This window comes from Scyliorhinus canicula, chromosome 11, assembly GCF_902713615.1.
Source record: "Scyliorhinus canicula chromosome 11, sScyCan1.1, whole genome shotgun sequence".
Taxonomy (NCBI): Eukaryota; Metazoa; Chordata; class Chondrichthyes; order Carcharhiniformes; family Scyliorhinidae; genus Scyliorhinus; species Scyliorhinus canicula.
This window is the reverse complement of record NC_052156.1, coordinates 103,110,351-103,126,954: the sequence shown is the minus strand read 5'-3', so window position 1 is coordinate 103,126,954 and position 16,604 is coordinate 103,110,351. Positions and strand designations below refer to the sequence as shown.

Genomic DNA, 16,604 nt, shown 5'->3' with positions numbered 1-16,604 from the left:
TATGTTTCCATTTCTGCTGTACCACTCCTGTAGAGTGGGCCGTGTGCTCCTCATACCACAATCTATTAAACGTTGTGGGTCAGGTGAACTCCATGATACACTTTGGGGTTCTCTAAACCCTGGCCCATAACAATAGTATCACTACAACAAATATCTATCTTAACCCAGACTTTTAATAGCATTACTGCAACATAATATAGAATATAATGTACAAGGATTTCTACATTCATCACAGCTACATTCTACATTCACTACATTGAATACAGCTGGGTGGCTTGCTAGGTCATTTCACAGGGCATTTAAAAGTCACTATCCCGAACCCTCAGAATCCCTCAGTTAGAAAGAAGCTCCCTCACTGTCCCTCAAGTTGAAAACAGCTCTCTCACTATCCTCAATCAGAAAGCAGCTTCCTCACTATCCGTCAATTAGAAAGCACGACCCTTACTACCCCTCAGTTACAAAGTATGTCCCTCACTATCTTTCAATTAGATAGCATCTCCCTCACTATCCACAATTAGAAAGCATCTCCCTCTCTATCGTCAATTAGAACGCAGGACCCTCACTATCCTCAGTTATAATAATAATCTTTTTAAAAAATAATAATCCTTACTGTCACAAGTAGGCTTACATTAATACTGCAATGAAGTTACTGTGAAAAGCCCCGAGTCGCCACATTCCGGCGGATGTTCGGGTACACAGAGGGAGAATTCAGAATGATAAATGCAAATTACTGTGGATGCTGGAATCTGAAACCAAAGCGAAAATGCTGGAAAATCTCAGCAGGTCTGGCAGCATCTGTAGGGAGAGAAAAGAGCTAACGTTTCGAGCTTTGACAAAGGGTCATCTGGACTCGAAACGTTAGCTCTTTTCTCTCCCTATAGTTGCTGCCAGGCCTGATGAGATTTTCCAGCATTTTCTCTTTGGAGAATTCAGAATGTCCAATTCACCTAACAGCACGTCTTTCGGGACTTGTGGGAGGAAACCGGAGTACCTGGAGGAAATCACGCAGACAGGGGGAGAACGTGCAGACTTCGCACAGACAGTGGATTACGAGGAGAGGTTGAGTAGACTGGGACTGTCCTCGTTGGAATTTAGAAGGATGCGGGAGATCTTATAGAATATATAAAATTATGAAGGGAATAGATAGGATTGATGTGGGCAGGATGTTTCCACTGGCGGGTGAAAGCAGAACTAGGGGGCATAGCCTCAAAATAAGGGGAAGTAGATTTAGGACTGAGCTTAGGAGGAACTTCTTCACCCAAAGGGTTGTGAATCTATGGAATTCCTTGCCCAGTGAAGCAGTTGGGGCTCCTTCATTAAATGTTTTTAAGATAAAGATGGATAGTTTTTTGAAGAATAAAGGGATTAAGGGTTATGGTGTTCGGGCCGGAAAGTGGAGCTGAGTCCACAAAAGATCAGCCATGATCTCATTGAATGGCGGAGCAGGCTCGAGGGGCCAGATGGCTTACCCCTGCTCCTAATTCTTATGTGACTCAAGCTGGGAATCGAACCTGGGACCCTGGAGCTGTGATGCAACAGTGCCACCCACTGTGCTACCGACCACCCACTATTTGTCACTATCTTCAGTTAGATAGCATCTCCCTCACTATCCTCAGTTAGAAAGCAGTTCCTTCACTATCCTCAGTTAGATAGCATCTCCCTCACTATCCTAAATTATGATGTGGAGATGCCGGCGTTGGACTGGGGTGAGCACAGTAAGAAGTCTTACACCACCAGATTAAAGTCCAACAGCTTTGTTTCAAACACTAGCTTTCGGAGCACTGCTCCTTCCTCAGGTGAATGAAGAGGTAGTGTTTGAAACAAACCTGTTGGACTTTAACCTGGTGTTGTAAGACTTCTTACTGTATCCTAAATTAGAAAGCAGATACCTCACTATCCTCAATTTGAAAGCAACTCCCTCAAAGTCCCTCAATTAAAAAACAGCTCCCTCACTATCCCTCAGTATATTCAATGGCGGAGGCTTCTAGATAAATATAATTGGCCGTGAAAAATATAATTTTCAAACATAAATTCCAGAACCACAAACAGATTGTAAGAGAGCTGGAGATCCAATATCTTTAGTAATAACTTAGATGAAGAGATAGAAAGACACATAATCAAATGTGCTGATGACACAAAGATAGACAAAACTGTAAGATGGGACTGTAAAATTACACAGCAACATTTATCAATTCAATCAATGGGACAAAACTAGCAAATTGGGTTCACTACCAGCAAATGCGAGATTATCCACTGTTTCTAAAAAGGAAAGAACAGGGTTACTCGTGTCAATGGTGGAAAACTAGAAACAGTGGAGGTCGAAAGAGACTTGGGAAGTCCAGGTACAAGGATTATTAAAATGTCAAGAACAAGTTCAGAAAATAATCAAAAGGCTAATGGAACACTGGCTTTTATATCAAGAGAACTAGAATAAAAGTGGTCATTCTTCAACGATACAAATCACACATGGAGCAGAGAGAGCAGTTCTGGGAAATACAACCTTTGGAAGGATATATTGGAATTGGAGGAAGTGCAGCCTTTATTTACCAAATTATCAAGGGATATATTAAAGGAAAAAGAGAGGGTAAATTGGGAGGAACTATATCACCCCCCCCCCCCCCCCCCCATCCCCGCCCCGGTTAGGGAGTGTGGTACTAGGGGACAAAGTCTAAAGATTAGAGCCAGACCATTCCTAACTTAAATTCACAAACATTTATTTTTTTAAAAATAAATTTAGAGTACCCAATTATTTTTTTCCAATTAAGGGGCAATTTAGTGTGGCCAATCCACCTATACTGCACATCTTTTGGGTTGTGGGGGTGAAACCCACGCAGACACGGGGAGAATGTGCAACTCTTCACGGACAGTGACCCAGAGCCGGGATCCGAAGATTCACAAACATTTCTACAGAGTCGGAGAGGTGTGGAACACATCTCCACAAATGATAATTGAAGAAGGGTCAGTTGTTAACTTTAAATCTGAGATTGATATATTTTTTGTTAACCAAAGGTATTAAGGGCTCTGGAGTATAGGTGGAGTTAGGTGACAGATCAGCCATGATCTCACTTACCAACGGAACAGGTTCAAGGAGTTAAATAACCTCCTCCTGTTGCTGTGTCACCCATATGACTGTCCAACAGCAAGAGTCATGGTCCAATCAGTGAATGAGTACAAACATCCAAGGTGCTGACATTAACTAAAGACAATGCGGTAGTTTCCAACCCTCCAGAGTTGTTTCAGACTCTCCAGGAATTAAAGATTAATTCCCAATCAAGCAACACCAAGAGAAAAATCACAGGGGAGACTTAAAAAATGTTTTTGTTTTAATCTTCTTTGTTCATTACAATGTAGGAGTTTGGGAACAAAGAATTATCTAATTGGCCTACAATGATTGATATGTCAGTCAACCAATTGTGGAAGCGTGAGGGGTGTGGTAAATGGTGGTCATCTGATGAACCCTTGTAGAATACATCCAGAGTTGGTGACTGCAGACCAGTTCGCCTCCATTCACAGTGCAGTCATAAAGTGCTGAGAAACCTTCGTGGAATATTTGCATTTTTAGTAACTGGTTCAGAATAAGTAGAGATTTTCTGATGAATTCATTATTGCTGAAAAAACAGACATCCTGTCAAAGCTTTTCCTCTTGCACTCATCAGGGCAGATGAAAGAATACCAAATCTCAACAGTAACAATAATTTATACTGCATAAGAAAATGGGTACTGATTGGCTGGCAGCTGGGCTTTGATTAGTCAATTAATAAATTAACCAATCAACCCTTCCTTTCTTCGGCACTATAAATTGTTTTTCCATTTGAGATTTGGTATTCTGACAAATCCGTCCTGATAAGTGCAAGATGAAAATCTTCAACATCATGTCACTATTCAACAATGCTCAATTTTTGTACAATTATTTGATAGTTTCATTCTTTCAGTTGCCACACACCAAACTTTCTCTCTTACCAGGAACATGCCGGGAGTTGCATTGTGTCGCTCCACCAGTAGCGCTGGGCTTTGAGCTGTGTATTCGTTGGCTGTGCTGATGTCGTACTTTAGTAGCCGGAATGAGTCTCTTTGAGACTAATTGTAAACAGGAAATACCATTAGCCTCGCTGTTTGTCAGTAAATATACATCATCTTCCAACAGTGCAGGAGTTAAACAGCTGGACATCCTGGGATGATAATATAATCAACAGCAATTTGCTTTTACATAAGATGTTGACAAACAGCCCTGGGACCTTTAGCTAAAGGAAATGGACACAAAGCTAAGGAAGAAGAGGTTGGAGAGGGTGATCCACAGCTTGATTAAAGAGATGAGTTTCAGGAAGTTCTTAAAGATGGAGAAGAGGTTGGGAGGTTTAGGGAAGGACGTTCAGAGATTAGGGTAATAGTGAGTAAACAGCCTGCCTGTGCAACTGGGAAGGGAGGGGAAGTGGAGATACACGAGCTGTGTTTGACCAATCTAGGGACTATGGTCATGGTACTGCATTAGTAACCATGCTGACTGTTCTTGTTTAATTCTTGCTTCTCAAATGCAGATTAATTCTTTCTCCCAGAATTGCTTCCAACAGTTTCCCCACCACTGAGGTTAGACTCACTGGCCTGTAGCTTCTTGAATATGTGAAGAGGGAGAATGATGAGGATTTTCCTTCCCTTAAAGAGGCTCACTTCCCTGGCACCCTGCCCCTGACCCCTTGTCCTTACGCCTGACATCTCACCGTTCTCCCCATCCCCACACCCTTCCCCTGCCCCCCACCCTTATGCCCGACCTCTCACTCTAGTCCCTGACCCCTGACCCTTCCCTGAGCCGTATGTCCGACCTCTCATCCTTCTCCCTGACCCTTCCATAACCCTTCACCCATCCCAATGCCTCCCCCTGACTCCTCACCCTTCTCCCTGACCCCTCACCTGTGACCTCTCACCTTGACAAGACCTCTCACCTTTCCCCTCATCCTTGCAGCCCATTCTCCTTCCAGACCCCTTCAGCCAATCACAATCTGATTGATAACTCACATTTAAACAATTAGGGGAACAATCAATTGATTGGAACTGCACTGATTTACCAACAGGAATTGGCTTACTGATGTGATTAATCTGTTGAACTATGAAATGAATGAATGAAATGAAAATCGCTTATTGTCACAAGTAGGCTTCAAATGAAGTTACTGTGAAAAGCCCCTAGTCGCCACATTCCGAGGCCTGTTTGGGGAGGCTGGTACAGGAATTGAACCGTGTTGGCCTGCCTTGGTCTGCTTTAAAAGCCAGCTATTCAGCCCTGTGCTAAACCAGCCCCAACATTGTGAATGCTTCAATCCTTTTCGGTGTTTAAGAGAACAAAGGGATTTGGAATGCTGAGGGAACAACTTCTTACAGAACAATTAAGTGAAAGGTTTCTGTTTGAAGAAATTGTCTTTCCTTCGCTATTTTAACATGCTTTACCCATGAGGCTGAGACAAAAGAGGCAGTAAATCCTAACCATATTCACTAGAGGCCAACACAATGTTTATTATCACATAATAAATTGGAAGGGTGGCAACCCTAGGCCAGTGTCACTTCCTTTTCTCTGTGAGAATTGGACACCTGGGAGTGGTGGCTTGGCGCACACTGAACAACATCTCTCTTTACCAGTTATAAACAATATTTTAAATGGGAGGTAAAAGATGCTGTTTGGCTGAGAGTGAAGCATCATTCAATTGGATAATTTGGTTTTATTGCTTTCCAAATGCCGTAGGAATGCATGGGGGCTAGTCACGTGAGGAAACCTCCAATTAATACTGCTTGGCAACCCCATGTCCAGTTGAATCCTAAAATGGAATGGGGGAGACCTGTTTTAAATGCTTAAATTAGCCATGCCCTTGCTTCAGGTGGCGGTCTAGTTTTGGGAGTTCCCCGATAAGTCATAGTAAAGGCAGAAAAGGGCTGTAAAGATCTCCCTCATAGTTTTTTAGTTGTCCATTGCCCTGTTCTCACCAAATGGGAGATCACAAAAGACTATGCAATGGGTTAATAAGCGCAGTGCGTTAGACTAGCAAAGAGAACTGCCGGCTTCAGTGGGAGCTTGGGCTTTATCCTACAACCATAAATCCTCGCCCGAGATGGGGGAAGGACAATGGATGACCCTACCTCCAAACATGGCTGGTTTCGGTTTCTGTTATTCTGCTCATAAAAGTCCTGGATCATCCCCTCATAGGCTGGGAGCTTCTGCTGCTGGGATATCACTACACAAACAACGATGATGTGCTGAAAGTCCGATCTTGACCTCTGGATGAAGGTGTCGAATTCCAGGTCTGTGATACTGGGGATCTTTTTTGTGCTGCACCTACAGGGTTTCAAATCTTCACCAAGCATTGCATTCCGCAGTGCGACTGGACAGGGAGTGTGCATATGGAGCCAGGGTTTGTCCTCCTTCTGAACTCTAGGAAACCGGAACCTATAGGAATGAAGCAATGACCAGAACAAGAGAACAAGTCAAGGGAAATAACATCATCCACCTTTCCATATGTATACGCACACACATAAAACCACAGTGAATATAGATATCTACGTTTTATATACATATCCAAGCACCCACATTACATATATCTACATCTTCCATTTGTATATATTTCCCCCTTTTGACTGTGCCCCTCTGTCATTGATCATCTCCCCCCTCACTCCTCTGCACCCTAGACAAATGGCTATTCTATCTGTGTGAGCCTAAACTGTGAGTCTTTAAAGTAATTCCACTGCAGCAGGCAGTTACTGATGCATGGAGCTGTGTCAGAGGAGGCCATTATAGATGGAGCTATGGGATGGGGTCAGCAATGCAAGAAGCTGTCGGGGGGAGCAATGCATGGAACTATGTCGAAGGGAACAGCAATGCATGGATCTGTGTCACAGGGGCAGCAATGTGTGGAACTGTGTGAGATGGAGTAGAATGCATGGAGCCGTCGCATAATGTGGCAGCAATGCATGGAACTGTGCCAGATGGGGCAACAATGCATGGGTGTTATCAGGTGGGACAGCAATGCATGGAGGTGGGCAGCAATGCATGGAGGTAATCACCACTGTTGTACATATTAGGATATGTATGGTAAGACCCTGTACTACAGGTACGGTGGTAGTGCCTGCCTGCTGGCTCCGCCCAGTAGGTGGGGTATAAATATGTGTGTCCTCCATACAGCAGCCATTTTGCCAGCTGCTGTGGGAGGCCACACATCTTAGAGTAATAAAGCCTCAGTTGTATTCAACTCTCATCTCTGTGCAATTGATTGTGCATCAAGGTGGGCAGAAATGCATGGTGACAAGGCAGCAATACATAGTGATGTGTCAGAAGGGTCAGCTGTGCATGGAACTATTGAAGGGCTGGGTGACAGATCCGTCCTCTCAGTGCACCCTCTGGACTAGTGAGTGCTACACAAAGCCAATTACTCCATCCATCCCTCCAACTCTGACTTCATGTGCAGTCTTTTCAATTGGTTATGCAAATCGAGACTTGCTCTAACATCACACATGACATTAATTTAAACTGTAAACCATCTTTTTTTGCTGAACACTCATCGATCAAAGTGATGGAAGAATCCATCAAGTTTAAATGGGTAAGTAGAGGGTTACATTTAAGATAGGCCTGATATATGGGGGCGGCATGGTGGCACAGTGGTTAGCACTGCTGCTTCACGGCCCCAGGTCACTGTCCGAGTGGACAGTCTCCCCATGTTTGTGTGGGTCTCACCCCCACAACCCAAAGATGTGCAGGGTAGATGAATTAGCCACACTAAATTGCTTCTTAATTGGGGGGAAAAAAAATTGGGTACTTAAACATTTTTAAAAAGAAATGCCTGATATATTTGGTGCACTTAAAGGGGGCATCTTTGCAATTGATGGTTAGTGAGCTATTTGTCCTACGGAAGCAACTCAATGTGCTAAGCAAGGATATTGTAAATGATGACGACGGAATGTTGTTTTCGTGTTCCATGAATCCATAATCCCAAACTTTAGTTTACCTGTCAAACCAGTCTTAACATCATATTTATCCAGTCTGTGTCTCCTACTGGGCCTGGAGACTTGAACAAGTCTCCATCTTACGTGATCAACACCTTATTCCTATTCTGTGTTACCATTTGACTTTTGAATTCCTGCATTGAAAAGGAATCCCTTCTCCTCCAGGCTTTCTTACTCTAACAATCTATTCCAGTCTGTAGGATTGAGACATTTGAGACATGAGAAACTGACCCACGTTCAGTCACTGGGGAACTTCCACCAGCAGAGTCTCTGCAGGACATTCAAACTCAAAAAATGCCAGCATCCTCACTGAAAACTCTGGACACTGTATGGAAATGTCACATAATCAGCTTTTGAGGCAGATCCTCTTTGCACAATTTAAGGATGGATCCCAAGGGGGACAGGGCAAATGGTTTAAGGACTCTGAAGGCCCATTGAGAAGGGGACAAATTAACATCAGTGCTGCTTACTAGGCAGCAGTATGTCATGCACCCAACAAGCTACAATACAGTCGCAATGTGACTGTGTGTGGTAGTATGACTAGGGGTATACGGTACCTGGAAGTGTGAGCTGCCATTGGTGCAGAGGACTCGCTGCCCATTGGCCCAGGTATGTCATGTGCCTCTCAGCCGATTGGCTGAGAGGTAGGTAGCTCCGCCTATGAGGTGGGGTATAAGAACCCGTTGTCCCCGGCAGTCTGTCATTCTTCTGTACGTCGGCTGCCGGGTACACTTCTTGTGTATTAAAGCCTATCGTTCGGACTTTATCTACGTTTCGTGTCCATTGATTGTGCATCACTGTGTGAACTCTGCTGCGGAGAAATGACAAAAGTGGAAGGAGAGAGAAGAGGCCCTTAGCTCCAGAGAACTTTACCCATCCCCTCAGGGCATCCCCTGCCCCCTCTATCCAAAGATTGGTCAGCAGAGTCACTTGAGAACACATAAAACTCAGCAGATGCCGAGCGACTGACAATGAGCTTGATTACAGTCTCTGAACGTCCCTGACAGTTAGCGCGCAGTCTCTTGGCTAATCCAACTTCAAATCGACCCAGCATCCACCTGCACTTACCAACTTGTTTGCTCCTTTACCTCCATCAGAAAGCCCAGGACTTAACCCCTCACTACCTCTCCCAGTGTGGAAAATATTCCTCAAGAGATTCAACTGGTGCCAGAATAAAATTGGAGGTGCACAACCTGGAGCACAAACAGCCTTGATGGCTCAAAGCACCTTCTCGTGTTCCAAACTTCTGCTTTGTAATCTTACAAATTTAACAGTTCAGGAGTCAAATGTTCAATTCTGACGATATTGTTTCCCCCCCCATCAACAACCTCCTCCTCATCGCTACTTCACCATGATAGTGAGGGCTACAAAGCAGTCATCTGAAAGTTGGCAGGATTGAGGTTCACGATGAGAAGGATCACATAAAAGATATCGGGCGCGATTCTCCGCTGCCCAGGACGGGTCGGAGAATAGCGGGAGGGCGTCCCCGACATTTTTCACGCCATCCCGCTATTCTCTCCCCCCCCCCCGGCGAACAGCGATTCTCCCCAGGCCGATGGGCCGCGTTCCCAGGCCTTTACGGCCGTTTTTACGGCAGCAAACACACCTGCTTGCTGCCGTCGTAAAAACGGCCGCAACATGCCCGTTCTGCGCTTCCAGGGCCCCGATTGGCACGGCCGTGCCAAGGGGGGCATGGGCCCGCGATCGGTTGGCACCAATTGTGGGCAGTGCGTCCGTAACGGACGCACTTTTTCTCCCTCGGCCGCCCCGCGGACTGATCCTGCGGGGCGGCGGAGGGAGAAAAAGTGCGTCCCTCCGCCGCCCCGCAGGATCAGTCCACGGGGCGGCCGAGGGAGATGACGGCCCCGCGCATGCGCTGGTTGGAGCCGTCCAACCCGCGCATGCGCGGCTGACGTCATTGTGCGCGTCAGCCGGCGTGACGCTTGGCGCGCGGACTTAGCGACGGTCGCTAAAGCCGCGATGCCGTGCTTCACAGGGCCCCGCTGCTAGCCCCGCCCAGGGGGGAGAATCGGGTCCCGGGAGAGGGCGCGGAGGCCTTTACGATTCGCCGCATTTGCGGAGAATCGCGCCCATGGGATTTACAATGAATGCCAGCCGCACTATCTACACCCACACCTCGCAATTACATTTCAAATGGGGGAGGGGGTCACTCTTGCAAGTGCCGGAATAGCTATGTTTCCGTGAGCTCAGGCTTAATTCAGCTGAGAATCCTTTCATTTTTCATGCTCACACAGCTCATGCTTAACTAATCCGGGAATACTGGCGGCATGGTGGTTAGCACTGCTGCCTCTCGGCGCTGAGGACCCGGGATCGATCCCAGTCCCGGGTCACTATCCGCGTGGAGTTTGCACATTCTCCCAGTGTCTGCGTGGGTCTCACCCCCACAACCCAAAAAGATGTGCAGGCTAGGTGGATTGGGCATGCTAAATTGCCCCTTCATTGGAAAAAAAAAATTGATTATTCTATTTATTTATTTTTTAATAATCAGGGAGTGAGAACTCCATATTATGTCCCTGGAAGATTGCCGGCTAAACGTTTGTGACAAAATGTCAAGAAATATTAAGAAAATCCTTGGCAAAAAAGAGCAGTCAGAAGTGACTGGTTTGGAACCGCCTGTTCAACGTGGTGACTTAGTGAGCGAACAGGCTCTCGATCTGGCACCCTCAAAGGCATTATAACTGATGGCTGCTAATATTATCAAGATCATTGACAAGCAACCAGGTCTGTTAGCACAAAATATCAGGGCTCACACTATAGAGCTACAGAATATGGGTAAAAGGCTTGATGGAAAGGAGGAGAAAATGAGTACTATTGAAAATGCAACTTCCTCAGTAGAGGCCCACTTACAATCCTTGGAAAAGCAGCTGCGTTGTCAGTCAGAATTCCTTGCCGACCTGGAAAACCAAGGCCAGAGGAAGAATGTCTGGATTGTCGGTTTGCCAGAAGCAGCTGAGGGTAAGTTCCCAGTTAAATCCTTTGAGAGCTCGCAAACACATCTTATTAATTTAGAAACAAAAGGTGGGTACGTTAAAGGGAACATTGTATACTGTCTTTGAGGCCGAGGGACAATCCACGACCCCGGCCTGTAATTATCTGTTTTCATGACTTCAAGGATTGCCAAAGAGTATTGGAGGCAACTAGAAATAATGAGGCCTTGCTCTAGATGGCTGGCTTATGACGCAGTCAAGGCCAACAGCGTGGGTTCAATTCCCACACAGGCTGAGGTTATTCATGAAGGTTACCGCCTTCTCAACCTTGCCCCTCGCTTGAGCTGTGCTGATCCTCAGGTTAAATCACCACCAGTTTAATCCGGACAAATGTGAGCTAATGCATTTTGGTAGGTATAACATAGAGGGGAAATATACCGTAAATGGTAAAATTCTTAGGAATATAGAAAGTCAGAGAAATCTGGGCGTACAGATCCACAGATCTTTGAAGGTGGCAACGTAAGTGGACAAGGTAGTCAAGAAAGCATACAGAATGCTTGCCTTCATTGGACGGGGCATTGAGTATAAAAACTGGCAAGTCATGCAACAGTTGTATTGAACCTTGGTAAAAATGCACTTGGAATATTGTACACAATTCTGGTTGCCACACTACCAGAAGGATGTGGAAGCTTTGGAGAGGGTGCAGAGGACCAGCATGTTGCCTGGTCTGCAGTAGCTATGTGGAGAGGCTGAATAGACTCGGACTGTTTTCATTAGAAATACGGAGGTTGAGGAGTGACCTGCTAGAGATCTACAAGATTATGAGGGGCATGGATAGAGTGGATGGGCAGGCACTCTTTCCCATGGTGGAGGGGTCAGTCACCAGGGGGCATAGGTTTAAGGTCCGTGGTGCAAAGTTTAGAGGAGATGTGCAAGGTAAGCCTTTCACGCATAGAGTGGTGAGTGCCTGGAACACGTTGCCAGGGGAGGTTATGAAAGTAGATACATTAATGGCGTTCAAAAGGCATCTTGACAAACACATGGATAGGATGGGTATAGAGGGGCACAGCACAAGGAAGTGCTGAGGGTTTTGGCAAAGGTTGGTATCATGACTGGTACAGGCTTGGAGGGCCGAATGGCCTGTTCCTGTGCTGTATTGTTCTTTGTTCAGTCAGCTTGCCCCCTCAAAAGGGAAAGCAACCTATGGTCATCTAAGACTCTGGCCACTTTATTTTACTTTGCTCGAGGAGTGTTTTTCTCTCTTCATTCTTCCCAACAATTTCTGAGGATCAAAGGTGGATCCAAAGTGCTCCTATTTCCAAGGGGATATTTGCCTTGAAGGTAGGTCTGGTAGGACTCCAGGGCCTGATGGTTTGGGGAGTGAAATTAATACGGAATTTTAAGACCTGCGAATAGATCCTCTGATTGGTCTGAATAATTATTCATTCAAAGCAAGTCTGCTGCCTCAGTTGCTTTGAGGAGCGAATATCGCCTTCATTTTGAAGGCAGACAAGAACCCGAAGGAGTGTGCATCCTATAAGCTGATTTCATTCTTGAATGTTGACTTGAGGTTGTTGTCTAAAATACTGGTGTTACGTCTAGAATAAATCCTGCCCCTGATTATCCGTGGTGATCAGACTGGGTTCATAAAAGTCTGAAATTCCTGTAACAATGTAAGGAAATTATTAAATATTATTTAGATCTTCCAAAAGCAGGCGATAGACAGCTGAGTGATCTTATTAGATGTAGAGAAAGCTTTTGACCAGGTGGAGTGGAATTATTTATTCTACACTCTACAGAACTTTGGGATGGGAAGGGAGTTTGTTAAGTGGTGACAGTTCTTACCAACAGTTATAGATTGGATCATTTTCGTCTTCAGTGAGGGACTAGATAGGGATGCACGTCATCCCCTTTATTGTTTGCAATAATTATTGAGCCTGGAGCAGAGGCAATTCAGCGTTTGGATTGTCTGGTGGTGAGAAGCAACATACAATCATCTTATGCATGGATGATGTGTTGCTGTCGTGTCTAAGCTGGGGATCTCTGTTCCTGTTATTATTGATATTGTGGGTAGTTTGGTTCCTTCTCGGCTATAATCCAAGGCTGTGCCTCTGGGCAAGCTTAAGGGGAGCCCCCCCCCCCCCCCCCCCCCCCCCCCCCCCGCCCCCTTCTCCTTCAGATGGTCCCTCTTTGGGCTTTTACTTTTTTGGGTATTTCTTTTTTTTTTAAATGTATTTATTCTCCTCCTTTTTCACATTTTCATCCAAATTTCCAACCACCAACAAACAATCAACGGTAACAAATACAATGTCAATCCCCAGGCCAACAATTTGTCCCTCCTACCAACCCCCAAACAACCCTCAAAATTTTAAATACAAACATCAAAGAAAAGGATTCAGGAATCCACCATCCATCCATACATAGTCACCAACAACATACACAGTCATGCCACTCCCCCCCCCCATGTTCAATGTTATTTAGTTCTTGTAAGTGCGTAATAAACAAAGCCCATGAATTGCAGAACCCTTCCATCCTTCCCCTCAACTCAAACTTCAACTCCAACAGATCCCCCCGCCATGCCAGGGCCAGGGTGGAGCAACTGACCTCCACCCCAACAGGATCCGCCATTGGGCGGTCAGCTAGGTGAAGGCTAAAACTTCTGCCTCTGCACCCACTTCCAACCCCAGCTGATCCGATACCCCGATTATGGCCTCCAGAGGACCCGGCTCAAATCTCACATGTACCACCTTCGAAATTACCCTGTACATTCAGAAGTCTGAGAACACGCACGAACAGACTCAAAAACAGCTTCTTCCCCGCTGTTACCAGACTCCTAAATGTCCCTCTTATGGTCTGACCTTATTAACACTACATCCCTGTATGCTTCATCTGATGCCGGTGCTTATGTAGTTACATTGTATACCTTGTGTTGCCCTATTATGTATTTTCTTTTCTTCCCATGTACTTAATGATCTGTCAAGCTGCTCGCAGAAAACTACTTTTCACTGTACCTCGGTACATGTGACAATAAACAAATCCAATCCAATACACTTCCCTCCAATACCCCTCCAGCTTTGCACAGGACCAAAACATATGAACATGGTTTGTGCACCCCCCCCCACCACGTTCACAAACATCCTCCACCCCCTCAAAGAGTCGGCTCATCCTCGCATTTGTGACCTGCGCCCTATACACCACCTTCAGCTGTATCAGCCCCAACCTCGCGCACAAAGTTGAGGCATTTACCCTCCAGAGCACCTCACATCACAGCCCCTCCTCCATGCTCTCTCCCAACTCTTCCTCCCACTTTGCTTCATCTCCTTTCAGGTGCTTTCTCTTCTCCCAGAATCACCCGATAAATCGCGGGCAGTACCCCCTTCTCCATTCCCCCTGCCGTCAGCACCTCCTCCAATAGTGTGGGGACTGGCGCCACCGGAAAGCTCTGTATCTCTTTCTTAGCGAAATCTTGGACCTGCACATACCTAAACATTTCTCCCTGCCCCAACCCATACTTCGCCCCCAGCCCCTTCAATCCTGCAAACCGGCCCCCTCGAACCAAATCCTTTAACGCCCTGACTCCCTTCTCCTCCCATCTCCAAAAGCTCCCATCCCACTTCCCTGGCTCTCTGTTTCTCCCGAATCGGCAATTCCCTTGCCCCCAGCCTAAAGTGCTGTTTTTTGGGTATTTCCATTACCCCTTTATTTCGGAGGCTATATAAGGCAAACTCCTCCCCCCTCCCCCCTTACTTGCGTTGTTAAAGTGGCACCCGCATTGTTGGTTCTCCTTACCGATATCGTGGCTGAGCACGATAGAATTGATTAAGTTGAATGTGTTGCCGAGGTTGTTATATACTTTACAGTTTCTACCAATTTTGCTTTCTATAAGGTCTTAAGGGAAATTAATTCATGGGTTCCTTAGCTCCTTTATATGGAACAAAAAGAGATCTCGCTTAAAATCGTGCAATTTGCAGCTTCCTAGCTCAAAGAGGGGTCTGGGGGTGCCGAATATTACGATTTATCAATTAGCACTTCAAGTTTATGTGAGAATGGGTAGGAGCGGACCACACCTCTATTTGGCTTGATATTGAAACGCGCCAGTCTGAATACTCTTTCCAAGCACTATTGTTTCTTCAGGATTTTAGGACTGTGCCGAAGAAGTGTGAGAATCCAATTATCATCAAGTTTCTGAGAGCATGGAGGACAGTCTGTGAGTAGAAGGTAGATTTAATTTGACTTCCACGCTCTCTCCCATTCAGGGTAACCCAGATTTCCCACCAGGTGTTATAGACCATGGTTTCGATATTTGGAAGATTAGTGGACCTATTAAGTGAGGGGAAATGTCTTGGGGTACTTCCTTGTTATCTTTTGAGCAACTGTGTCACAAGATTTACCGAAATACCCCTTTTCCAGATATCTATAACTTAGAAATATGAGACATCTCTGCAACATGATGCTAGTGTCTCCCCAGTGGAAAGAATCCTGATATCTATGGAACCAGTGCATGATGCGGACCCTGTCGGTCACCCATGCTCCCCACCCTCCTCCCCCTCCCGGCCACCACTGCCACTCCAGGGATTCAATGGGACCGTGTGATGGAATGGGCAGCTCGCTTTGAGGGATCACCCAGGTGGACGGTGGGAAGTGCTACCGTGTCAGGACTCAAGACAGTGTCAAATGATGCGGAGCAGCAGAGCTCATCACAGAGTGGGTTGACATCATCCTCCATCCCATGGACCAGACCCAGTGTCACTGCCAACCCAGGAACCCCAACCCGTGGTGTGGCAGGTATGTATCACAGAGGGTGTTGCAGGAGGGGTGGTGGCCTGGATGGGAAATGAGGGGGTGTGGGGTTGGGATGCGGTGTCCGTGCTGCTGGTCAATCCCCCCGCCCCCCATCCTAGGCAATGAACCTGGACGTGGTCAGCGCGTCCCGTGCATGTCGGCCCTGATGCACACGTCATGCGGCCTCCCGTGCCTGCCTGGGCTCCATGTCCTGACCACCCTCGCCCTCCCCGGCATCCTCCTTGTTGGACGAGGCTTGCTGTTCATCCTCCTTCTCAAACACATCACTCTTCTGCTGTGCGATGTTGTGGAGGATGCAGCAGGCCACCACGATGCGGGTGACACTCTCAGCATCCTAGTGGAGGGCCCCTCCAGAGCGGTCCAGGCACCTGAACCGCATCTTCAGGAGGCCGAAGCACCATTCGAACACACCCCTGGTCGCAGCCATGAATGCAGCAGATAGCCCCTGTCACCCAGGAGCCAATCCCTCAGCCGGGGATGCGTCTGAAACATGTCAGGAATCGTTGCGTGTGCCAGGGTGAAGGCGTAATGCACACTGCCCGGGTTTCGGGCACAGACGTGTATGATGGGCAGTTGATGGTCACACACCAGCTGCATGTTCATCAAGTGGAGCCCCTTTAGGTTTGTGCAGAGCGGCCTGTCATCTGCAGGTGCTCATGGGGGACATGCATCCTGTCAATCACCCCCTGGACCCAGGACATCCCGGCGATGCGGCAAACCCCGCTGCCCGGGCACCCTGGTGGGCTCGGTCCACATCAAAGTAGATGTATTGGTCTGGCATGCCATCAAAGACTCCGGCTGAGCAGAGAGACTGTGCGCCACATCTGCCAGATATGGCACACCTGGCACTGCGGGGTTATGGGGGAGGACACCCAC

General features: G+C 46.7%; 1 protein-coding gene across 6 annotated transcripts in view; it reads right to left on the bottom strand.

Moving 5' to 3' along the window:
- The window catches only part of LOC119973234 (uncharacterized protein C3orf20-like), a 260,613-nt gene that overhangs the window by 55,641 nt on the left and 188,368 nt on the right, over positions 1–16,604 (bottom strand). For 5 of the 6 annotated variants that reach the window (XM_038810916.1, XM_038810917.1, XM_038810919.1 and 2 more), the window contains 2 exons: positions 6,121–6,427; positions 3,961–4,077 (listed from right to left, as the gene is read on the bottom strand). In XM_038810916.1, coding sequence (XP_038666844.1) covers positions 3,961–4,077; positions 6,121–6,427 — 424 coding nt within the window. Of the gene's footprint in view, positions 1–3,310; positions 3,538–3,960; positions 4,078–6,120; positions 6,428–16,604 lie in introns of those variants that run through there. The other variant, XM_038810921.1, reaches the window with a different exon arrangement.